The sequence below is a fragment of the Lynx canadensis genome, chromosome C2 (assembly GCF_007474595.2).
Source record: "Lynx canadensis isolate LIC74 chromosome C2, mLynCan4.pri.v2, whole genome shotgun sequence".
NCBI lineage: Eukaryota > Metazoa > Chordata > Mammalia > Carnivora > Felidae > Lynx > Lynx canadensis.
This window is the reverse complement of record NC_044311.2, coordinates 24,941,675-24,967,961: the sequence shown is the minus strand read 5'-3', so window position 1 is coordinate 24,967,961 and position 26,287 is coordinate 24,941,675. Positions and strand designations below refer to the sequence as shown.

At 37.0% G+C, this 26,287-nt stretch overlaps 1 protein-coding gene across 1 annotated transcript; it reads right to left on the bottom strand.

The window, feature by feature from the left end:
• Positions 1-1,293: 1,293 nt before the first annotated feature.
• Positions 1,294-26,287, bottom strand: DAZL (deleted in azoospermia like). Its single transcript, XM_030328420.1, has 13 exons — positions 26,040-26,287; positions 18,473-18,595; positions 17,707-17,914; positions 11,638-11,784; positions 11,272-11,363; positions 10,641-10,692; positions 10,166-10,229; positions 9,936-10,075; positions 8,494-8,565; positions 7,716-7,766; positions 6,554-6,667; positions 5,309-5,407; positions 1,294-1,347 (listed from the first exon to the last, which is right to left on the bottom strand). The coding sequence occupies exons 1-13, from the start codon at positions 26,285-26,287 to the stop codon at positions 1,294-1,296; spliced, it is 1,464 nt and encodes a 487-aa protein (XP_030184280.1).

The window sequence follows — 26,287 nt, the reverse complement described above, 5'->3', positions numbered from 1 at the left end:
TCCCACTGCCACCTTTCTAAAGCTTAGCCCTCAAACTGTTCTTGTTGCTACTTCTCTTCTTTACACCACCTGTTCTAGGAGCAAAACTCCTGGAAGAATGGTGCTACAGACTGGAAAATCAAGACTGTGGGGACACGAAAGGGGCTCTAGGGGCCAAAATACACAGCATCTAACAAGGAGACTAGCTAATCTAGAAATGGACTGTTAACTCTGACTCTAGTATATTCTCGAGATATGCTTACAACTTTAGTGGTAAACATCAAAATTACTTGGACTCTTCTAAGAATATTTTACTTTTAAAAAAGGAAATATACTAGGCTAACAAGCAAAAATAAAAATGTATTTGCTCTTCAACAAATAATATTTTAATGTTTTTGTAAAAACAATTCCTTTCAGATACTCTGATTAACCTTTAAGTGACATAAAAAAAAGTTTCAGCATTCTTTAACATCAGTATTTTGCACAATTTAAAATACAGCTATTGAGTGTAGCATTTCAATGGGGAAAAAAAAGAAAAAAGGAGAATGGTAACTCACTGAGAAGTTTATATACCTAGTAAAGTTTAGTTTGTCTTGGATTCTTTAAAAAAATCTGGCCCAGAATTTTAGTTATCCTAATTACCATCCCAATCAAATAGGGTATCTATGTGTGGATTCTAGATACAGGTAAAATATTTTGAACTAATAAACACAAGACCCACTGATTGGACTGTTTGTTTAGAATCTTTTTTACTGGGTTTGGACAAAGAAGACTTCAATAAAGCTAACTATATATTGAGTTCCACTGATTAAAAATGCAGTTTTAAACACTCTGCTTTTGTGGTAAATTTTGAGAGAAATCATAAGCGTAAAGAACAATATTGTAAATGTTGTACTGTTTGCAGGTAGTTGTTGGAGAAGTGAAATGCTTGTATTCAAACTATCAAAATTCTGACCTTTCAGAATAGGTTTTATAAAACAATTTCCTGAAAATCAGCAACTGCTTTAAACTCTTAAAATATCAATTTCAATAAAAAATATCCTTACAGATAAATCTTAAAAGTTATTCCTCTCAGTCTCAATTATTTTTTACTTCAACTATATATTGAACACAGAACCAGTTTCTAAACATCTAATGAAGAACAATCTGAATGTCAAATAAAGCTAGGCAATCTAACACAACTTGTATAAGAAAGTCTCAGTGTGATTTATCAAAATTCAGAATTAAATTTCTAGAATAGTGAAACACTTTCAGTCTCTTCTTAATATTCAAAATCAGCAACTTCCCATGGGACTAGAAAGTTAGCAGAAGGGATCAAACAGATTTAAGCACTGCCCGACTTCTTCTAAAGTGATGTACTCTTTTATCCTAGAAAAGACAGAAGTAAGTCCTTTTTATTACTTCACTGAAAACTTTCGTATTATCGCTATGACCTAAGATAGTTGCAAAATAGTTAAGCATTCATTTTGGGTTTAAAAACTGTTAAGAGAAAAGTAGTCCTTTTGGGGAAGCATTCCTGAACAAATGTAACAAGTGTAACAAATGTACCAGTGAGTAGTTTTATTCACTAATTTAAAAAGAAATCTCAGGAAACAGAAACAGAAGACTGGGAGTCAATACCATTTTACAAAGATTATTAATTAATGATTTGGCAGTGATGCCCCAAAGACAGCTGGCATAAAGCATATTTAATTTTTAGAAGTACTGTTTTTACTAAAAGAAGTGCATCTGGTGGAAATCACAGCTTGAGAATACTACAATTCAAACTAAAATTTTATACTTTTAGGTTAAAAGCTAAAAGTTTTGGCATATTTAAAGGTATATCCTTAAACTGTGATGAAGATATATCACTCTTCAGGAAATGAAGAGACAAAGAAAAATACATGCAAAATTTTCCTTTCACTTTATGTTGCCTGCAGATGTGCAGACAGAAGGAAGTGAGGCTGGGGTGCTTGGTTGGCTCAGTCAGTTAAGCATTGGACTTCGGCTCAGGTCATGATCTCACAGTTTGTGAATTCAAGCCCCACTTCAGGTGAGACCCATTTCTCTCTCTGCCTCTCACTCACTTGGTGCCCTCTCTTGGCAGGGGGGTGGGGAGGGTGGGGGTGGGGGTGGAGTAAAGCCTTACAAAAAGGAATGGAACTATTTTCTTTTCTGTAAGAGCTTAACTGTGTGCCCTTTTCCTAGAGATTAAAAATCAGTTGGCATATAAAGAAGAGTAACTTCTGGAAATTATGTAACCTTTAATATACTCTTTTATATAACAGGCTAATATCCTGTTTAGTTTTAAGCCCAGAAAAGTGGTCATAAATTCAAGTATCTTCAGAGGTCAGGTAGGACATGAAAGATTATAAAGACAAGATAGAAACAGTACATACCCTGCCTCAATGCATTCAAATTCAACTAAAACAACAATATTTAGCTAATCAAAATAGGTCTAGATACCAGACTTCAGACTACCAACTTCTGACTCCTAGCCCAGAGAACAGAAAACCGGAAAGTTCAAAGTAGGGTTTTTGGTTAACGCCAAGTTTAAAGACTACTTTCTGCCTTGTAAACAAATCATTTATAAGTACTACCTATTTAACTTTCAGAACTTTGGGCAAGGTAGGCTGTTAAACAATCCTAGTTCTTTCCTTTTAAATTATACTATGTAGAATGAAATAATAAGAAAACGAATGTCAACTTTAAATGAACATGTTTACTTCCTGTTGAGAAGATATGTTAAGAACTTAATCCTACTATGGCTCTACTCTTGTGCATTATACAAAGTCCTTAGTATATCCCCATTAAAAAGGTTGGAAGCTTTATCCTACATCCATTCATAGATTAAAAAAAAAAAAAAAGCTATTCTCCTTTCCCTGTTTTAAGACACAAAGCAATGGTTAAAATTTTCCCTTTGAATATAAAATGGTGTAGTCGTTTTGGAAAAATTCTCACAATTCCTTGAAAGGTTAAACATAGTTACACAACGTAGCAATTACATTCCCAGGTATATACCCAAGAAAGATAAAAGTCTATGTCCACACAGTAACTTGTCCATGAATGTTCATAGCATTACTCATCACAGCCAGAAAAGTGGAAACAACCCAAATGTCTATCAAGTGATGAATAAACAGAGTGGTATATCCATAAATAAAAAGAAATGAACCACTCATACACACTGTAACATTGATGAACCTTAAAACCATTATGCTACGTGAAAAAAGTCAGTCATAAAAGGCCACATATTGTACTATTCTATTTATATGAAATGTCCAGAACACGAAAATACTTAAAAAAAAAAAAAGTAGGGGGCGCCTGGGTGGCGCAGTCGGTTAAGCGTCCGACTTCAGCCAGGTCACGATCTCGCGGTCCGGGAGTTCGAGCCCCACGTCGGGCTCTGGGCTGATGGCTCAGAGCCTGGAGCCTGTTTCCGATTCTGTGTCTCCCTCTCTCTCTGCCCCTCCCCCGTTCATGCTCTGTCTCTCTCTGTCCCAAAAATAAATAAACGTTGAAAAAAAAAATTTTTTTTAAATAAATAAAAAAAAAAAAAAAGTAGGTTAGTGGTTCCCTAGGGATAGAGGAGTTTTTTTGGGGGGGGGGGATAAAGAATAACTGCAAATGGTGAAAGGGTTCATTTTGGGGCTGGTTAAAATACCCTAAAAATGATTGTGGTCATGATGGCACAACTCTGCAAATACACTAAAAAATGGAATTGTGTGTTTTATAAGGGTTTACTGTATAGTATGTGGATTATATCTCAATAAATCTGTTGTTAAAAAAAAACACAAAAAACCTTCCCTTTTAATAAGCACAATATTCCTCCCTCATTAAAGTGAGTAGTTGGTTCCTTTCCATATTCACAGACTCAGACCTAAGGGATCTTAAAAGACCTTTAGTCCTGTGTCTTCTCATTTTAAACTTGTAAAATCTGGAACCTTAGTTAAGATTATCAAGTAATCTATCTAATGTAACATAACCAGGATTAGAAACCAGAACTTTCTTAAATTCAAACACTCACATTCTCTTCCATGTCATCAACTCTTAATCAACTTCCATTTCTTTCTACTCAGCTCTTTTCACTGCTTCACTTTATCTCTTCTCCCCCCACATTGTTCAGGTATGTAATTTGAACGATCAATTTCTTCTCTTTCAAAAAATATTTTTTAAAGTTTATTTATTTTGAGAGAGAGAGAGAGAGAGAGAGAGAGAGAACACACACATGCGTGCTCATACAACATACAAGCTGGAGATGGACAGAGAGGGAGACAGAATCCTAAGCAAGCCTCACACCACCTGATGTGGGGCTTGAACTCAGGAAATGTGAGACCATGACCTGAGCCAAAATCAAGAGTTGGATGCTCAGCTAAGCCACCCAGATGCCCCACACAGCCATACCTCATTTTACTCCAATCTCATGTGTCATTTTTTGCAAATTAAAGGTTTGTGTCAACCCTGCATTGAAAGAGTCTATTGGCACCATTTTTCCCACAGCAATTTGCTCGCTTTGTGTCCCTGTGTTACATTTTGATAATTCTAATACTGCACAATTATTACTATTATATTTGTTATGGTAATCTGTGATCAGTGATTCTGAGCTGCTGAAAGCTTAGATGATGATGAACATTTTTTAGCAATAGAGTATAGATGTATTTTTAAAATGTTTATTTTGAGAGACAGTGTGAGCAGGGGAAGGGCAGAGGGAGAGATGAGAGAGAATCTCAAGCAGGGTCCACTGAGCCCAGAACCCAATGTGGGGCTTGATCTCATGTATTGTGAGGAGGCAGACACTTAACGGACTAAGCACCCAGGCGCCCCAGCAATAAAGCATGTTTTAATTTAGATACATATATCATTTTTTTAGATATAATACTATTGGACACTTAATAGACTACAGTATAGTGTAAAGAAAACTTTTATATGTACTAGAAAACAAAAAACATTAACTTGACTCACTTTATTGCATATTCTCCCTATTGCAGCAGTATGAAACTGAACCCACATGATATCTGAGTTATATTCTGCTTTGTGTACCTAACATTTCCTCTTTTTCCATTTGGTCAAGCCAATATTCTCTTTCAACTCCCTTCTTTCACAAACCTTTTCAATTACAAGCTTCTGCTAAAGATTTCTTCTGTGGACAAACTACACTATATCAAGATTTGAGCAGCGTAATGGCCAGGTAAAATTCACTCAGAGAGGTTTTCTGAGTTACTAACATCAAATGCCAAGAGTTCAATTAAATAAATGCTCTATGCAATCTCAAAATATATATTCTACAGAAACAAAGATACTTCATATCTGACAAATATGCTTTTTATCCTATATAATACTATTCCTTTTATACCTTGAAGTAGTCCTCTTGAGTAACAAGAGAGTTTCTCAGTCTGTTCTCTGGATTAAACAGACAAGATACCACAGTCTGTATGCTTCTGTCCACAGATTTCTGAAAAAAAGAAGTTTTTCCAACAATCTAAGGACTATTCCTTTTACTTAACAGGTTTTTCAAAGAAAGTTGAATACATGTACTTCTAAAGAATTCTTATGTAATTCATACTACATATTAAATGTGTTACACATTACATTTTCATGTAATTCATTACATATCACTTAATATGTAACTTTTCTATCAAATTTTAAAGATATTTTAGAATCTTAGTGATAAGAGTACTGGTTATAAAGCTCAATTTAGTAAAACCCTCAAATATTTCCTTAAGGTTCTTTAATTTTCCCTGTTAAGATAAGAAACAGTAAACTTCAGCATTTGAAGAAAATATATCTAGGATAAAACCTGATAATTATAACCATTTTAATATTTTTTCAAATTCTAATCATGAATCAAATCAAGGAATTTTTTTACTCTGCAGTTCAGTAGTTCTCAATTATTTTTAATTTCCACTAAGAAACACATGGACAAAGTAGCTGATGTGATGGGAATGTGCACACAAACTCCAATGGGAATCCTTCAATGTTATTATGCACATTCCCATCACATCAACTACTTCCACATTCCGACCCATTCAACAAAAACAGGACAATTCAAGAGTGAGAGCACTGTTATACGAATTTGTTCCAACGATAAAAAAAGAAGAAATTGTACCTATTTCGGTATTTCGATTATTACTAGTGACTCTACCACTCTTGAGAGCTGCTGCCATATATAATGTTATGAAGAGAATGCCATAAATATTTGTATATTATTATTCAGCTAAGTAAACGTTTAAACTGGTTAAAAAAAAGAGGTAAAATTCATATTAATCTCTTTTGAAGAGAGGATTCTTGAGGAAGCGATCTACTACATTCCACCAAAGTACGTTTGTACGCATTAAAGTATGTTTTAAAAAACAATGAAAATACAAGAGAGAAAAGGACTACTGAATCAGAAACTATATGTAAACACTGAAAGTTTGGGGTGCCTCAAGTTTCATGAACTTTCACATAAAATGCCAAATTATTAGTCAATTACTTAAGCTATTATTTTTGGCTTCCATATTTAAATTTGAAAAAAGATACTTGCATCTCCAAGGGCCATTATAAAAACTTCAAAAAATAATTATGAGAATATAAACAAAATATAAAATTAGATGTTTGCCTTTTGTGGGCCATTTCCAGAGGATGGAGTAGCTTCATGAACTGAACATTCACTTTGCAAAACTTCAGCTCCTGGATCAACTTCATTACAGTGGTAGTTAACAGTGGTATAAGTCTACATTATAAAAGTATAATTAAAAAGATGTACATTAGATACATTTCTGAACAATCTATTCTTCAAAATTAGCGGATATTGAGCATTTAAATGTGGGTTGTGTTGAAGCTGAATTAATGTTATTTCAGAAACTTTATTTTGAACTGAATAACTGAATTGCAATAAGGCAGTATTTTATTTTGAAAAGTCTTCTAAACTTCAACATAATCAGATTAGAAGAGCTCTAAGAAAAAGAAGCTCCAAGGATGCCTGAGTGGCTCAGCTGGTAAAGTGTCGACTTTGGCTCAGGTCATGATCTCGTGGTCTGTGGGTTCAAGCCCCACGACAGGCTCTGTGCTAACACCTCAGAGCCTAGAGCCTGCTTTGGATTCTGTGTCTCCCTCTCTCTACCCCTCCCCTTCTCATGCTCTTTCAAAAATAAACAAACATGTTAAAAAATTAAAAAAAAAAACCAAAAAACAAAAACCTCCAACATCTAGTTACAGAATGAGAATTTCCCAGTGCCTGAGAATTTGAATTAATGTCATATCATTCAAAGGTCCGATCTTGATGAAGGATACAAAGTAACAAATACTAAAGTGTTTTAAAGCTAACACCCTCTTTTGTGTTCTTATATATAACATCTAACAGTATTAACAGCAAAACATTTGCTTCTCTTCAGCAGATTTTTTTTTTATGGAGAGAAAACTAGACAGATTCAATACAAATTCTAAATTCACTGAATTAGAATTAACAGGTATTAATACTACCTTCCTTAGATTATATATAATTTAGCACCTATTGTATGCAGAGCAGCCATTGCCTGAAAGCACACAAAAACCACATGAGAAATGAAAAGTGGTTTCTCCCATGGAAGAATATACTTGGGCTGACATTAATAAAACATAGCACATAATGTGAAAGGGAATTTAAAAATATTTTTAGGCATATACAAAATAACAGAAAGTCAAGAAAAATATAATAGTTAAAAGTTAAAACAAGAAAATATTTTAAATAAAGAAAAGGGAGTATACGTTTTAAATAAAGAAAAGAGAGTAATTCTCCTTACCGGGGGTATAACATAACTCCTTTGTTCCCCAGCAGGCCACTGTGGTGGCATCTTAAAAAAACAAACAAAACAAAAGGAAGTAACAATTAGTTAACCATTCTTACACATTTTCACAAAGATAGACAATGTTGAGGTATTTGTCATGCTGGTTCCTTGAACTTGCAGTAAAAGAAACAGAATGGAAGAATGAAATACTTTAGGTTTCTAATACCTGAGGGAATTACTGTTACTTTATACATAAACCCTAATTTTTCTCAATTTTCTGGTGTTAGCTTTCAGAAAAACTCAAAGATAGTAGTTCTCTGGATTTATTCCCATAGCTAATGGTCATGGGCCATAGATATGGTCATATCTATGGTCAGAAATTCAGAGAACTACTACTTTGTAGTAGTCAGCTAAAATAAACACTACTAAATATAATTGGAATTCAATGCTCTAAAACCTGAGTTATTTTATTTCATCTATCCCCCTAAAAAAGCTTATAAAAGTTAGTTTGGATGGTTCAGCTATTTGCTAGCAAAAATGGAAGAAAACATGCTGAAATACAGAAGAGGACACAAAATCTTATAAAACAGTGTAAGAAATCTTTATGCTAAGTATATTCCCGTCAAATCTTTTTCCCTTATTTTTAAATAATTAAAGGTCCTAATTCTAGACAAATTCGAACTTTCTTATCTTAAGCATGTTCTACTAGTTTAAATGACAAACTATTGGAGAAATTCATATAAATGCCTGAATAATATTCCAAAGTAAATCATTTTGTTCCCTTTTAAATTACCTGATAATTATATACAGGCAGCTGATATCCAGTGATAACCTGAACTGGTGAACTAGGATAAGGAGGATATGCCTGCAAATAAAGTTTACAGAAAGAATGGATTAACATGGAAAATTCTTGAAAATAATAAAGTAAAACTTCCAATACAACAAAAATATGAATATAAATCATATTTTTCTATATACGAATGCAGAATTCTATTGGAGTGATTGGCTACATTAAGAAAAATTCTCTGTCAAATGTTAGTCTTTTGGGAGAGGAGAAGGGATGAATGAGGGAAGAGACTGATTTTGCCCATTTACGTTTATCTTATTTGTGTATTTATCCCCACTGAGTTCTTCCTTATACTGGTGATAAGGCTCTAATTAAGATAGATTTCCATATTAAAGTTATATCAATACATCTGTTATTTCTTTGTAAAAATATTTTTAAGCAGTTTTGTATTCCTTGACAATATCATGGAGTAATGTGTAGTCCTCCTACACAGTTTATGGCTCTTTCTGTATTTCATTTCTACAAGTTAAGGGCAGTATATAACCCCAAAACTGAAATGAACAGTAGAATGCCTTTCATCTTTCAATAAATATTTATTAAAAGCATCTATGTAATATCATACATGAATACACCCAAGTTAAGTAATAGCTCACAGCAAACGTTAGGAATGAGTAGGGCTCTTCTTCTAACCATGTTTAGAGCAAGAAAAATAACAAAAGGTATACCCTGTGTTTAGGGTAGATGGAAAATGTAAACAAATGAAAGACACTACAGAAACACTTCTCTACAATTTTTCTTTTCTTGAAAATAAAATGTCTTTTAAACTGAAGAAAATAAAATGAAGAAAATCAATGTTATTCATCATCAATAGGAGATAGTAAATATTTCAAATCCCATTTCAAATATTCAAGTATCCAAACAAATTATATGCCAGAAAACTCACAGAATTTACAAATACAGTTAACTCATCAGAAACCTATCCATTCTAGAACCAGAATACATCCGGAAGTCAGTAATCTATAGAAGACATCTGAAAATCACTGAAAATAATGAATAAATAGAACTGCCAAACTTAAAGAAGAATAAATCAGGCAAACACATGAGGAAAGCTGCCTTCAAATATTTTAGGAATTATCCTATGGGGGGAAGGGAAATGAATGAGATATATATATTCTTCATGGCTACAGAGGTCAGTTCTTAAAAACTTACAAACTATATAGAAGCATATTTTAGCTTGGTGTTAGAAACAATACTAAGAACAACAGATTTCTAACAAAAGTAATAGATTTCCTTCTCATCACTCAGAGACAGTATTACCACTTATTATGGAAAATATGCATCTGATTTGAGGGTAAAAAGTGAGACTGGCTTACTTTTAAGGTGCCCCCATCTATAAGATCTGCAATACTATTTAAAAAAAAGAAAAAGGAATGTTAAATAATTTTTACCTGAACATACTGAGTTATAGGATTCATCATGGTTGGAGGCTGCATGTAAGTTTCAGTGTTTGGATTACTCCAGACACTCTGAAACTGCGGTGGAGGAGGAGGATTAAAAACCAAAGGACGCGGCTGCACATGATAAGCACCTTTTTAAAGAATAATATGAAAACAAAGACTACTTTTAGTTTCCTGAAAAGCTACATATGTTAATAAGAACAATTCTTCTCCTTACTCACATAAATTTTGTTTCCTGATTGCAGGTCCCAGTTTCAGCTTTTTACCATGGAAATTTATCTGTGACTGAAAATAAAACCATAATAAAGCTAAAATCAATTTCAAAGACTTCTAAGACTTTGGTAAATACCCCAAATCTTCTAAAATTTCTACCATCGGAGATCATCACTGGTAAGAACATACCAAATCAAAATTTATCAGCACGAAGCGACCTTACCCTCACTACCCAAGTGTTGAGAGAAGTCTTGGAATTTGATCAAAAACCTTTACACTCTGTCTCTAACCTTTCCTGTGTCTAGCTCATGAAGCTAGATGTCCAGTTACAAATAAACAGGTTCTGACTAGTTATGTAAGATTACTCTAGGTTTGGATTTCAAACAGGAAGTTTATTTCTATATTTCATACAAGGCTATATATTCAGGACTCAACACTAAACACTGCATCCATAAACTGAGATTTTTCCATAAGATTACTTACTTCTACTATCTTCTGCACATCCACATCATTATAAAATGAAACAAATCCATAGCTACAAAGAAAGATAAATGAAGTGTAAAAATCACCACCAGAACAGTATATGGTCTAAAACGTCCAGCATTCTATGAAGTAACTGACTGAAATTATACTGATGAAGGATGAAGAATATACTGAAATAAAGTTTTAGATGTACATGATCAGTCATCTATAAATACTACCTTTTGTCTTCTTCCCCTGATCTAGGGGGAAGAAATGCGTGAAGGTTAACGTAGTGTGGGACATCATTCATTAACAGAAAATTCACATCTATGAACCTGAATTTAACTTACTATCTACTGCAAGATGGTTAAAACTTAAGATACCGTAAGATACATGAAAAAAACAGCTCTGATAGAACTGATTAATCCACTTATGTAAAATAAATGAAGGTAGGAAATATTTACATACAAACGCTATGAAAATGACTACATAGAAGAGTTGGCAGCAAACTTATCTTTTATATGTAAGAAACAAAGCAAAAAATTTATACAAGTGTAAGAACACGCGTTTTGAATTCTTCTATGCTACTCTATATAGAGACTATAGCTCACATATTTTTTATACTTTATACTGAACATTATGTTTTACTCACCCTTTGGACACACCAGTTCGATCCGTGATTATCTTCACTTCTTTTACTGAACCGTATCTAGCAAAGAAACTTCTAATTTCGGTTTCATCCATCTATGGAGAAGAATTTGACTTCAAGAGTAAAAATTCAGCATTCAAAAATTTCAATTATACTATAAAAAAGATTTGAAAATGTGGAGGTATCTCTCCTAAGGATCCCCAAACCACCTGTAGCTCTTTGTCAAAGATACTTTTAGTCTCTATAGGTTAAACATGAACCCAATTCCAAACCTGCATGAAGTACAAAAAAACCTTATGTTTGCATCAGGACCCAAACCCCAGTGTTCACTAAATATTTTCTTAAATAAATGAAATAGGAATACAATACCCTAACATCAATTCCACCAACAAAAACGGTGTTTGGCATGATTTTGCCTTCTGGTAAAACATAGCCTTGGCTGGTTGTAGCTGATGAGGACTGAGTGCTGGCCTCTCTGGAGATGGTAGAGTTTGGAGTCTCAGGATTTGCAGCAGACTGTAATTTGGAAAGCAGATATCATCACTAAACCATGATGTGAAACACAATCTTTGTATTTAAAATACAGAGTATTTTCATATGAATTACTTTCATAGTAAATTGACCAGTAATACAGCTTAGTTCAGGTTTAGGATTTAAGGTAATCAGAGTAGATCAGTATGAAATTTTAACAAAAGAGTACAGTACATTCTTAAGCCCAGTGTTGCTTATCATCATCTCTTACACTAAAGTAGAATACTGACTTTATACTGACTTTGTGAACTGGAAAGTTGAGATTTGTAAAAACAGTTATTAAACTCATTCTATTGTATGCCAGGTAAGCAAATTTTCACTTTACTGAGTACCTTATTAAAAAGCATGGTAAATCTTTAAAAAAAGATAATTTTTAAAAATCTGCATCAAAAACATACATCAAAGCTTTGTTTTCACTTATTTTTTATTTTAAAGAGAGTGCAAGAGACAATGAGCACATGCCCATGGCACAAGCAGAGGACAGGGGTAGAGGGAGGGAGAGAGAACCTTAAGTTGGTTCCATGCTCAGCACAGAACCTGACAAGGGGCTTGATCCCACAACCCTGAGATCATGACCTGAGCCAAGATCAAGAGCCAGACACTCAACCCACTGAGCCACCCAGACACCCCTACCACAAAGCTGTAAACAAATTTCTTTTGCCTCCTCTTTCTAGTCACCAAAATTAACACGCATTTTGTAATGAAATACTCTTTGCGTTAGTATGCATTTACTTTGGAAATGGATCATGAAAAGATTATTTGCTCACATATTGTAATACCTCCTGCTAAAAAAAGGGCTTACAATCCTTTCCCTTAGTGCTAGGGTGTTCAAAGCATCTTTTGAAATAACATTTTTCCTCTTCACTAACACCAAATCAGTCCCCACTGATAATTCTAATTTTCACAGTGGGCTGATAGATATAAATGATACTATCTTTATTTTCAAATTAAGAGACCCACACATGAAACTCATTTTTCTGGATTCTGGTCAGAACTCTATCTTTAGTTTTTCCACATAAGATTAATATAAATTTTTCTGAAGCAAAATTTACTGGTAATATGTATGTCGGAAAAGCAGTCTAACATAGTGAAACAAAATTGATTTAGTCAGGAGATCTGGGTTCATGTCCTTTACCAGGTTATAACCCCTTATTTGGTAGCTATTTATATCTGGAAAATTGCTTTGAGAATAAAGTGAGATAACATCTGCAAATTCATTTTGTAAAGTATAATGTGGTACACCAATATAAGTTAGTGTTCTATTATCTGCATTTATTTTCAATAGTTTAAAAAGCTTCTTTCTTGGTTTTACTATTTATTTATTTATTTTGTACATACTTTATTAATTAACAACCAATTTCAATTGGAACTTCAAAGAACCAATTATTGGCACATCCATATATTTGAAATTCATTTATGAAGTACCTATTGAGGGGTGTCTGGGTGGCTCTGTTGGTTAAGTGTCTGACTTTGGCTCAGGTCATGATCTCAAAGTTCATGAGCCTGAGCCCTACTTCAGGCTCTGTGCTGACAGCGTGGAGCCTGGAGCCTGCTTGAATTCTATGTCTCCCTCTCTCTCTGCCCTTCCCCCTCCCCAGAATGAATAAACATTAAAAAATTTAAAAAAAAAAGAAGTAGCTATTGATTAAGAGGGAAGTACAAAAGGCTGCAAGAGAAATAAACCCATTACATCTCTGCTTACGGAGAAAAACAGGGACAAAATAAACCAACTGATACATATATTTTTAAAAAGCAAGCACAGTAATTTCTATAGAAATCAGTGACAATAATAAAGTAGGTATAATTCCTATTTTTTTTAGATGCTAGAAGTTACTAGTAAATTTAAGATTCTATAAACTTCTATACTGATTAGAGATGAAATCAAAACTCAAATCACCAAACATGTTTTAGTTTCTATTAGTTTGTACACATACAACTGATTCTTGAACATGGATTTGAACTGTCCAGGTCCACTCATTCACAAATATTTTTCAAAGAAATACAGTACAGTACTGTAAATACGTGGAGGAACGGTGGGTTGGTGTCCCTAACTCCTGCATTGTTCAAGAATCAACTGTACTTGCTATTTCGTGTTTCTATTTGGGTGCTTCCTAATTCTTTCCTCTTAACTATAGTATACTAATATTTCATAATAATGAAATAGAGTAAAAACCTTCTGAAGTTTTCCCATTTTTTTGTTTTCTAATTTTAGTTTTTTTCCTACATGGGACTGACTCTACTACATACTCCACGTATCTTTAACTATTAAAACTTGACTAGATTTCTCTTCACTATAAACAACTTACCAATCTCTTTCAGTTAGTTATTTCATAAGTTCAAAACAAATCCAAAAGTGGCTCTGAAATTCTAACAGACTTTCTTTTCTCCTTCTCAATTTCCCCTTCATTTGTGGATGAACTTTGGATACCTTTCTATTTGACAAGCTAGTATTATCTGCTGTGAATGACCACGGATGAATGTTTTAATTTGAAGGTGTAAGGTCAGGCCAGAAAACTGTACCACATTATAAGGGGTTATGAGAATGTACTGAGTCTCAACCAGGGGAGATTTTGTGATGCAGGGGCATTTTTGGTTGTCACAACTGAGGGGTACTCCTTGTATCTGGTAGCAGAGGCCAAGGATACAGTACATATCCTATGATGCAAAAAACAGCTTCCTACAACAAAAAACTATCTGTTCTAAAATGTGAACAGGGTCACAGTTGAGAAACCCATGATAGTATCCCCAGAACTGAAGATGAAATTTCGAATTCTCATATTCTATTTAACAAAAGTAAAATGGATACTTGAGACATTAGGCAACAATTTGGGAAAAAAGGCCATTGTATATTATAGGAAATTTGGTTTGGGATTGAGTTATTCAAATTCATGGTCTCGTTAATTGAGATATTAAACATTATATTCAGCAAATCATTTTCTTTACATCTTAAATTAAGACACTACCATGTCTTAATCTTTAACCAGCAGGTGGTGCTCAAAGCTAACAAAGTAAGCAAAGTAGTTAGTCCATTTTAATAAGACATCAGCAGGGTTTTTTTTAAACTTCTGTGTGTGTACTTGTATACAATTATAATTTATATACACAACATCCAAAACCAATAAACAACCTTTAATACTTTTAAACTACTGCTAAAAATACTCCACAAATAAATGCTTAGGCTAAAGCAAAAAGTTTGGTATTATTAAAGTATTAATATTAACCATCAATAGCATACAGAAATAAATTTCATATAAATTATAGGGAGTAATTATTTTTCTTAATTATATCTTCAGGTGAGTTGGCGGGTTTTGAGAAAAGTAATGCTAGGATATTAAGTAGCAGGAAACTTGGAGGCCTTCATATACAGAATTCTCATCACTGGTATTTACAGTAATACATTCCCTGGTGTACTTGGATAACGAAATGACAAAAATACCTAAAAGCTGAAAAAAAACCTTATCATTACTAAAGCTCCTGGGATATCAGCTCTTTAACATTATTTCATTCAACTTTTATAGCTACATGCAAGGCAACTGCAATCTGTAATTGACCACAAAAACAATCTATAATTTGTAGTCACTAGAGTTATATCCACAGAAGACGACACTAAAAAAAAAAAAAAAAGCATAATAGGAAATAGGAAATGAAAATCAGAATAAAACCTTGTAAGTAAATCCAAGACTGGACTCTTAGAAACAATCCAAATAATAGACAAACAATCCTGAGAAAACCAAGAAAAAGGCAAGAAAGCAAAAATTTACATTTGTGTTGAAAAAAGGTGGTATGACCACAGATTATAACAGAATCTTGATGAAATGGCCAACTTTCTAGAAAAATGTCAATCTTGAAAACAATCTTAAGAAAAAATACTTGATTCCTAGCTAGTTTCACTGTGAGTTTTTTTCAAATTGTGAAGAAACAGATAATTTGTGTGTGTGTGTAGGTGTGTGTGTAGAGGGCACCAAGACAGAAACAACTGTACACAGAAGACAGTGTGTATGAGAAAGATTCAGATACTTTAACTGAAAAACATTCCAGAGAAAAGAGAAGAAAAAAGGGTATTTCTCAATTCATTTTACAAAACTAACACCTAAATAACAAAACCTAATCAAAATGGTCCACCTCTGCCCCAACACAAAGATGCAAAATTCCAGCAGTATATAAAAAACATACAATTAAGAACAATTTATATTGAAAACTCCAAGATGGTTCATTCTTAGGAAATCTGTTACTGTCATTCACCAAAGGAAAGCATTTTATAAAATACATCCATCATTGAATTTTTAAAAACCCAAGTAAAACAGAAATCTTACTCTGTTGATGTAGCTCTAAGCTAACATCAGGCTTAAAAAGAAACAGCAATTTCCACTGAAATTAGAAAATAAAGGCAACTCCTTACCACTATAAATGACAAAGAATATTAATGGAGTTCTTATAAATCCTTAAAAAAGATAAACATCCAAATAGATGGATGAAGAATTTATAAAAAATAAATTTTGAAAGCTAATGACAAACTTCAACTTCATTAATGAGTAAAAAAAAAAGCACATCAGAATGTATTTTCCACCTATTATTGGCAACTTTAAAAAGTGTTAACACCTCTCACTGGAAAGAGTGTGGAGATCATTCTGCACACAGAACACGTACTGGTACATGCTCCATCAAGAATAACTCAGAAAGATGTACTGTAATTTAAAATTGTTATAAAATGGGCATAACCCTTTCACTCAGTTGTTTCCATTCCTGGCAATTAATTTCAAGGAATTAATAAAATAAGTATTCCAAACGATTCACACAAAGATATTTACTATAGTACTGTTTTAATACAGAAAAATTATTCATTATAATTCATTATACATTATTATTCATTATTTAAACTTGGTAAAACAAGTAATGGTATATAATCTTACATCTTAACATTACATACTTGAAATCATTAAAAAAATTTTTTTTACATTTATTTTTGATAGAGACAGAGCGTGAGTGGGGGAGGGGCAGAGAGAGAGGGAGAGGCACAGAATCCGAGGCAGGCTCCAGGCTCTGAGTTTCAGCAGAGAGCCTGAAGCGGGGCTCGAACTCACAAACCACGAGATCATGACCTGAGCCGAAGTCGGGCGCTTAACCGACAGAGCCACCCAGGCACCCCACTTGAAATCACTTTAAATATATCTTTGAAAAATAATATCCATTATATTAAGTGAAGGGTGCAAGATATAAAAAAGTATTATGTAGCATGGTACAACTTTTATAGAATAAAACTTAACCTATCTACGTGCAATACATGCATAAAACAATCTGGAAGGGCATACATATAGCAAAACTTTGTTAAAGGGTTTGGGACAGACCGGTTTTCTTACACTGATTACTTTCAAATGAGTTAATATGCTACTGTTATAATCAGGGGGAAAAACGCTATTAGCATTCCCCTTTTTCTCTAAAAACGGAGAGGAAAAAAATACTGTACTTTTTTAAGAGCAACTCAGTGATTAGATAACGACATAACAAATAATAATACGTATAATTGCAGATTTTTATATACAGGATAATACATATAATTGCAGATTTTTATTTTAACCTTTATAGGTAGTAATATAAACTGTCTATAAATGTCCTCCGTTTACTTCTAAAAATGGAGAATACGAAAGATTACACTGCAAATCCACAGCGTCTAGAACACGTCTGTAACTTAAGGGTATGGGTCCAAAGTTTCAGAGTTGCACCTCGTGGGGGGTCACCGCCAAGCATTTACCAAAACTCACCGAAACGTCCCCCGCCAAGAGCAAGTATTACTACTGTGCGGACGTTTGGTTTAAACTCCTGCCGCATCTCGAGAGAGAAAGCGTTTCCCGAGCACAGAACTCGGGCCTCTCGGGTCTGCGGTCCCGCAGCAGCACAGGCAAGCCCGGCCTCGTGCGGCAAGGATGGCGTCGGGCGAGTTTTCCGCCTGAGGCCGCCGCACGAGGGAGCCCCCGGCGCCAGGCCAGGCACGAGGTGCCGCCACCGAAGCTCTCGTTTGTCCCCGCCGGCCGCCCGGTTTCCCCCGACGTGAGCACCCCGCGCCCCGCCCCCCCTCAAGAGCCCGCCGCCACCACATGCGAAGGCCGGAAAGAAACCACTTGCCGAGGAAAACGCCGGCCCTCAAAGTCGACAGCCCAGTTCCCAGAGAGCCGGCGCCAGCTGGCTTCCGGGGACGGCAGCCCGACGCCATCTCGCACCAGACGCGCGGCCTCCTCTCCTCAGGGTAAGCGCGGGAAGAGAGGCCCGCTGGGCGGGGTGGGGGTGGGGCGGCCGCGCGGTATTCACCTCCCCCCCCCCCAAGTCCCCGCGGTCCACACCGCAGGCCGCCCTCACAGCCTAGTGGGCGCCTGCGGGAGGCAGGCGGGGCGGCGTGAAGGTCGTGGCCCTGCACGTGGTCGGCCGGAGGGACAGCGAGCCCCGGGGCCATTCCCCTCAGCGACAGCCACGGGGAATTCCTCCCCTCCCCCACGCCTCTAGGCCGCCTCGCCCTCCTCTCTCAGGCCATCTGTGGTGCACCCGGGCCGGCGCCCCAGAACAAGGAAGCGGGGTGGCCCCGATTTCAGCCCCCCTCCTGCGCGGCGCCAGAAAAGCAGAGTTTCCGCCACCCGGGAGATCCCCACCCGGGCGTGCGCCCCTCAGGCCTCCTCCTCCCCACCTCACCATGATGGCGGCAGCTAGCTGTTCCCGCTGAATGGGCTCGAGGAGGAGCGGAGGCTGGGCTTCTGGCACCACTCTTAGGGCTGCCGTTCGCTCTGCTCTTGCCGCTGCCCGGGTTCGACTTGGGCAAAGGGATAAAAGAGGACTAGAGGGAAATCGAAAGCGAGCGGCGAGATCCAGGAGCCCTAACAACCAAGTGGCGATGCTGAGGGGCGCAGGCGAACTGAGGCGTGGCCTGCGGGGCTCCCAGAGGTAGCTCCTGCGCCGGGTAGTGGAGCTCGTGGTAGCCGCCTCAGCCAATGGGTGACAGCCCCCCGCCCCCTGCGGGGGGCGCTTGGGGGGGGTACCGGCTCCCCCACCGGGGGTATGGAGGGGGTGCGCGTGGGTCGGCACTCCGTAGCCAGGGAGGCGCCGACCTGAGACTTATGGGCTGACAGACCCCCTTTCCCCTGGACCCACACGTCACCCCGAAAATGCCTTTGAAGCACACTTGAAATAAGCGTGCATCCTTAAATGTATATGAAAATTAAAAAAAAATTTTAATGCATCTACGCTCTAGTTTCAAAATGGCGCCCGAACGCCCAGGATTAACCCGTTCTGGGTTATCCCTGTTGTCGCCCCCCCAAATCGATTAAATGACTACAGAAATAGAAAATAGAACCAAGTCTGTAGAGTACGGGGAAGGAGACCCCCGAAAGTCCAGAAACATGGGCGCTTTTCTGTCAAGTTTGAGGTAGATGGGGTTGGTTTGGACAGATAGGGCGGGCCAGGTTGGTTGGCGTTCAGGGCGTTTATTATTTCAAGAAACGTGTTGATGGTATCGACTGGCGATAGCACGGTACCGCAGATACAGGATAGAACGAAACAGGCAAACATTTCTTCCTTCAGGGAGTTTAAATTGTAAGGGGGCGGGTGTATTTTGTAGGCCTTACAGGAAGAAACTAGGCCTGCTTAGAGAATTCTAGAACATTCTCAAGGTCTGAGAAACCAGGCCTAGAGCAAGGGTGAGCCATAGGGCAGTTGGTGGAGCAAATCACACCCCTTTGGAAACTACTCTAGCATTCTCTATGCATAGGGGATAACCGGCTATGACTTTTATCCTCAAACTTCACTCTTGTACTGATGAAAAGCATTAAAATGTTACTTTGTGAGCTGGAATAGTGGTGGACTTCTGTAACCTGAAAACCTTCACTACCAACACCTAGCATTACTGGATAAAATAATAACTAACCTTATTTTTAATATTCAGCTGAACTCATAAGGAATGAAGGGAAATCTCAAGATATCAGAAATTTACCTGAAAACCAAAGCAGTGACTTCTTGAACTAATTCTTCTCTAGTCCTATGAGGGCTGGGGTGTAAGATGACCAGTCAACTAGTTTGCCCTGGACTTTCCTGGTTTTAGTACTGAAAACCTCCCACACTTCATGAAACCAGGTCTGAGGCAAACCGGGATAGTTATATGCTAAGGGCAGGCGGGCGTGCAAGATATTGTTAGTCTCTGACTTGAGGCCTGGAAGTATATAGGCAGGAGGTAAGGGTTTGAAGTAGCTCAAGGTGGAGCTAGAACTGAGTACAAAAAGCTATTGTCCCTGAAAGACATCATCCTCAGGAAATGGGTAGGTTAAGGAAGATATAAACCTCCCCCCCCCCCAGTAGATAAGCAGATGAAGAAGTTTGTCCCATTTCTGCGTGAAAAGAAAAAAAAATTATTTAACTGTGATGAAATTTTGAAACCCTATGTCTGCATTTCACAGAGAATTTGAAGTTTAGTTTTTAGCACTTGCATGTTATTGGAATCTCAAAACCTAGAAATTGATTCTTCAACCCCATCCTCTTCCCCAGAAAGATCTAGAAAAGGAATCTGGAATGCCTTGCAGAAACAAACATAAAACCACCCTAGAGGGATGTTTCCAAAAAAGGCTCAACAGGATGGTCATAAGAAAAGGACCCTTGGAGATAACACTCACAATGAAAAATTTTAAAACATTACTTATTCAGAGCAATACACTCTGTGTATATTTTACATAGGTGTATGGTGATTCCACTATTTTAACATGTAAACTTAAAGTAGAAAACTGATACCTTGAGATATTTTAACTCTGTACAACTCCTCCATATTTATAAACAATTATTATTCACTACTTTAGTTCTGTCTTGTTTTCCTTCTATAAATTAGACATATTTTTTAGGCCCACTGACATCTGTAAAAACATTTTGCTTACCATTTCCTTGCATATCTCAGCTCTTCTTTCTGGATACTTTTCCTTGTGCCTAAGGTAAATTCTGTGGAATTTCCTTTAATGAGAGTGTGATGTGATAAGTGCTCAGATTTTTCCCCACCTGACATACTTTTATTTTGCTCTTGATCATTAAAGATCATTCTACTGGATATATAATTCTAAGTTTATAGTGGTCTTTTTTCCCCTCAGAATATTGAACATGCTATTCTATTATCTTCTTGTTTCTGTTGCTACTGAGAAATCTGCTATTAATCTAATCCTGGTTAAGATCTATTTTTCTTTAGTGTCAATGATGTGACTGGGGCAGTTTTAAAAATTTCTTCTGCTTAGGAGTTTTTTGGCTCTATGGATTTGTGGATTAGCTCTCAGCACTTCTAAAAAATTTCACATGTTTTCTTTCAAAAAATTAACTGGTTAGGGGTGCCTGGGTGGCTCGGTCAGTTGAGCATCCAACTCTTGATTTCAGCTTAAGTAATGATCCCAGGGTCATGGGATTGAGCCCCAAGTCAGGCTCTGCACTGAGTGTGCAGCCTGCTTTAGATTCTCTCTCTCTCTCTCTCTCTCTCTCTCTCTCTCTCTCTCTCTCTCTCTGTCTCTCTCTCTCCCTCCTCCCTCCCTCTGCCCCTCTGCCCCTCTTCCCTGCTCATGCATGCTCTCTCTCTCAAAAAAATTAACTGGTTAAAGAATTTAACCTATATTCTTTTTTTTAATTATTTTTTAATGTTTATTTTTGAGAGAGAGAGAGACAGACCATGGGGGGGGGGGCAGAGAAAGAGGGAGACACACAATCTGAAGCAGGCTCTAGGCTCCAGGCTATCAGCACAGAGCCTGATGAGGGGGCTCCACCTCACAAACCGTGAGATCATGACCTGAGCCAATGTCGGATGCTTAACCAACTGAGCCACCCAGGCGCCCCTGGAATTTAATCTATTTTTAATTCTTATAGTTATTTTTGTCTAGGTTATGATTTTTTTCAAATGTTGGTGGTATTTACCTGAAACTTTATGAAATCTTCACTTAATAGAAAAAGAATTGCCATTTAAAATCAGTAGCTGTTATTTTATTTTTTTAGAGAGAGAGAAAGAAAGAAAGAATGAGTGGGAGAGGGGCAGAGAGAGAGAGGGAGAGAGAATCCCAGGCAGCCTCCACACAGTCAGCTCAGAGCCCTACAGAGGGATCTATCTCAGGAACTGTGAGATCAGGACCTGAGCAGACACCAACAATCAGATGCTTAACTCACTGAGCCACCTAGGCGCCCCTCAGTGGCCATTATTGAAATCAGTAGCCATTTCAATGTGTTAAGAATGGTAGCACAATTTATATATTGCTTCCTTATCCTCCAAAGACTGAGAGGGAAGGGAGAAGAAAAATGTCTGATATTTTTTTTAACTCTTCTGCCAGTTCTTTTGTGTTCCTAAAGCCTGGGATTTTGATTAGAAAGCTTATAATTAGTATAAGCAATCTCAAACTTCATTCATTTACAAACCATTTTTATGATTTTTTGTTGTGTCTGCTCTGAATCTCTATATTATTATTTACCTAATTAAAAAAGAAAGACTCATTGTCCTAAGCAGTATTTATGAAATCACATTTATTGTGTTAGTTACTTTTTTTTAGTTATGCACATTAAAATTTAAAACAGTGTTTGTCCATGGATCACTTCAAATCATACTTTCCCAGGGCAACAGGTTACATACTTTTGGATTAGGAGAACTCTTTTAAGCTTTGGATATGCAAAATTAGGTCCAAGGAACTAAGAGGTAGAGTGTCAAATTGTTCTGCATAATGAGTGAATGTAATTGAATTTGAAAAGGAAACCAAGCAAGGCTAAAAGTGGAAATCTGGGAATTTGGAGAAAAGAGATAAGCTTCAAAAGCAGCAAAAAGTTGATGCCTAAAGTGAAAGATGCAATCTGAGTCATTCTAATCATCTGAAGGCTTTTAAAAGTTTATAGTGCCAGGCTTTACCCCACACCAATTAAATCAGCTGAGGATGAGACCCAGACATCAATATTTTTTTTAAAAAGTGTTTCTCAAGTTACTCCAATATGCAACTAAATTTGAAAATCTTTGCTATAGAACTTTGCCACTCAAAGTGTGGTCCTCAGACCAGTGGCTTTGTATCACTTGGGTGCTGTGGAATCTCAGGCCTCACCTTAGATTTACTCAATCAGAACCTGCATTTCAATAAGATCTCCAGATGACTCACAAGCACATGAAAGTTCAGGAAGCACTGACATAGAGAACATCTGCAGTAAACAACTCGCATCTGTGGACTTGAGAATCCTTCACATTTTGGAGGAGAGACTGCTTTCCCAGCCTCTCTTGCAGCTAGACCTGGGCATGTGACAACATCAATGAAATACACATGTCCTCCGTTTTGAATAGGGGACTGATGATGCCACAAAGCAGTGAGTACCGAGAATACATTTGGAGAAGGGTGGCAACAGCAGCAGCTGTGGCATCAGTTAGAACTGCACTGTCTAGTCTTGTCAGTTGTGCAAACTGCTCTGTAATTCACTGCCCGGCAGTGGCAGCTGAGGCTTCTTTACTAGACCAGTTCTGCCACGGGATTTTGTGTGTCATTTCTTAAGGCACAAACTTCCAACCTGGTTCTTCAGTCCTTTTTGAGATTCCTTTCATGCTTAAATCAGCCAAAACTTCTGTGGCTATTACTTGTAACAAAGAATATTGCCTGAAATAGGTGATGAATGAAGTCAGCCAAAGCACTTTAAAAAAACATTTTTTTTTAATGTTTATTTATTTTTGAGAGAGAGAGAGAAGTAGAGAGAAAAAGACCGAGACACAGAATCTGAAGCAGGCTCCAGGCTCTGAGCTCTTAGCACAGAGCCTAATGTGGGGCTGGAGCTCACAGATGGCGAGATCCTGACCTGAGCCAAAGTCAGATGCTTAACTGACTGAGCCACCCAGGCGCCCCAGCGCTTTTAAGAAAAGGGTTAACAGCTAAAAGATTTATGCCTCTTTGCTCTGTGACTCAGTAACATAATGCCCTGCTATTGTTTGTAATCTTGAGTAAGGTTCTACTACATACACAAAAGCTTTGTGCCAGTGGTGTTTTGTGAGGGATATCAAGGAACTGGTCTGTTTTCCCCTTCTATAGCAACATGGTATAACCAGGAAATGCCTGCTGGGCAGTCGGGCAATCCACAGATGAAGTAATTTAGCAGAACAGAAGCTAGGTGCCAGAAGTGACCTGGAAAAGCATAAATCATACTCTCAGAATTCTCAGATAGGAAGAGATGTGTGCTGTTCCCACTGCATGTAGGCTGAGTTTGAGCCAATTCCATTTAAATGGGGGTGCCTCAGCTTCTATTGGGTCTGCGTTCACATGGCCTAGCGTAGCAGCATACATCTCCAGTTCACTTGTGCATACTTGCAGAGCTATCTGTCCACTGAACAATGTTGCTTAAGCCCTGCTTGTTCGCCTTTAACCCTAGTGCCTGCATAATAGTTTATTCATTCCACACTTAATTTCTGAGGCAGGTTGCCTGAATTTTGGGGTTTGTCTGAATCAAGCTGCCCTAATCTTCACAATGGCTTCATAAGACCTGCTTCAATATATGACTGTGAAAGTGATTAACTTGTTAAAAGTGACGATAATAATAATTTCTGAAACTGATGTAGTGTTTTCTATGCACCAGGTACCATTCTAGCCATTTTATTTTTATTAATTCATCTAATGTTTATGACAATAATAGGTACTTGTTATTATTCTAATTTTATAGAGAATGAAGCAAAGGGACAAAGAAGTCCAATAATTTTCCCAGGATCACAGAGGTGGTAAATATCAGAGTGATGGTTTCAACCCAGTTAGGCTTCTGAATGTGATTTCTTAACCATTATGCTATATTAGCAAACCACATGGTAGAAGAAAGCTAATATAGTGAGACAAAGTTGTATATTACAACCCTGGTTTCCATGAGAGTGGCCAAATAAAGAAGGAGGCTGTGGGTCTTTTCCCATTAAAAATATTTTTTTTTGTTATTTCTGATATATCTACATTAATAAGTAGGATCAGGATCAGAACTTCAGATGTTCCATCAAAATGAAGCAAAACCTCCGAATCAACACCCACACCAACCTATACCAATGAATTGCTCCAACACAGTTGGCCCTTGGCTATCCACTTCACAGAAAAGAAATTTTCCTCTGAATTTTTCCTGTAAGAGAATCTCTTAGTCCTTTTCTCAAGTGTTGAAATTAAATCTAAAGTGTCTGACAACCTCATCTCCAGCCCTGGCCTGTACCACTGGCTTCCAACTCACACATAAATTCCTCCCCATCACTTTGAAACTGATTTTCTGAGTCCAGAGGCATCACTGAGCAGGCTTTCATAAATCAGAGAAGCAGAAGCTGTTTGACACTTGGAGGAGCAGGGAAAGAAAGCTGGTAAAACTTACCCATCTTCCTTTACTCTCCTCTAGTCACTCTCACCTCCATTTCCATAGTTTTATTCTTTCTGTGTTTAGATTTTTTTCTTTTGCTCACCCATTTTTGAGAATACACAAATCTGTTTCTCTTTCTTATAAATAAATAAATAAATAAATGCACTAAAGGTAAGGTTTAAGTTCCCTTTGAACCACCAACTCTGCATCCCAGATCCCTTCCCAGAGGTAACCACTGCTAGTAGTTTGATATGAATCCTCTCAAACATTTTAATAGGCATTCCCTTTTGTATGCTTATGTAGAATATTTGATGTTTGTACTTACTGAAGGTACTTGTACTAGTAGAAAATATGTAGTTCTTTCAGTAGACTTGTAGAAAATATACAGTTAGGTTATATATTTATACTCAATATGTAAGTATATTTACAATATATAATAGTTTGTGTGTTTTTAACACAAATAGTGTCATGTTGTATGCATCTTATAACTTGATTTTTTTCCTTTAATAACAGACTTCTAATATCTGTATAGAGGCACCTAATTCCTTTTAACTCTGGCATAATTTTGCATAATGTGGATATATCATAGTTATATAGCCATTCCCTGGTCAGTGGACATTTAGGTTATTTTCACTTTTTCATTGTTATGAATAATATGCAAAAAACCTGTCTAATTGGAGCCACATGAGTATTTTTCTGCAGTGAATACCAAGAAGTATGACTGCTGGGTTATGGGATATGCACATTTCGAATTTTAATAGATAGCATGAAACTGCCCTTTGAAGTGCTGTACCAATATATACCAATTTACAGCTGTGAGTAAGAGTCCCATTTGCCTATTCACCTGCCAATATTGATATTATCACACTTTAATTGCCACCCTGATGGGCAAGAAATGACATCTGTTTTCATTTTACTTTGCATTTCCCAGATTGCTCATGGAGTTGAGCCTCTTTCTATTTGTTGACTGTTCAGGTTTCTCTTCCGTGGATGGCCTATTTCTAGCCTTGGGCCAATTTTCTTTTGGGATATTTATGTTTCTCTTGTTGTTTTGTGGGAGGCTTGCCTCTTTATTTTCCTTGTTGGCCTCTTGGGCAAAGGGTGCAACAGTGTTGGTGCCTCCTTGAAGTTCCAGTCCAGTGTAACGAACCAGAGTTACATCCAT

What these genes read in the sequence shown, in the direction of transcription:
- DAZL (XM_030328420.1), bottom strand. Translation starts at nt 26,287, where the DNA reads ATGGATGTAACTCTGGTTCGTTACACTGGACTGGAACTTCAAGGAGGC. An exon ending in CGCCATCCTTGCCGCACGAG is followed by an intron (nt 11,785 to 17,706) that starts GCCGGGCTTGCC and finishes TCCAAATTACAG; the next exon opens with TCTGCTGCAAATCCTGAGAC. An exon ending in CTCAAGAGGACTACTTCAAG is followed by an intron (nt 1,348 to 5,308) that starts GTATAAAAGGAA and finishes TGTCTTTTCTAG; the next exon opens with GATAAAAGAGTACATCACTT.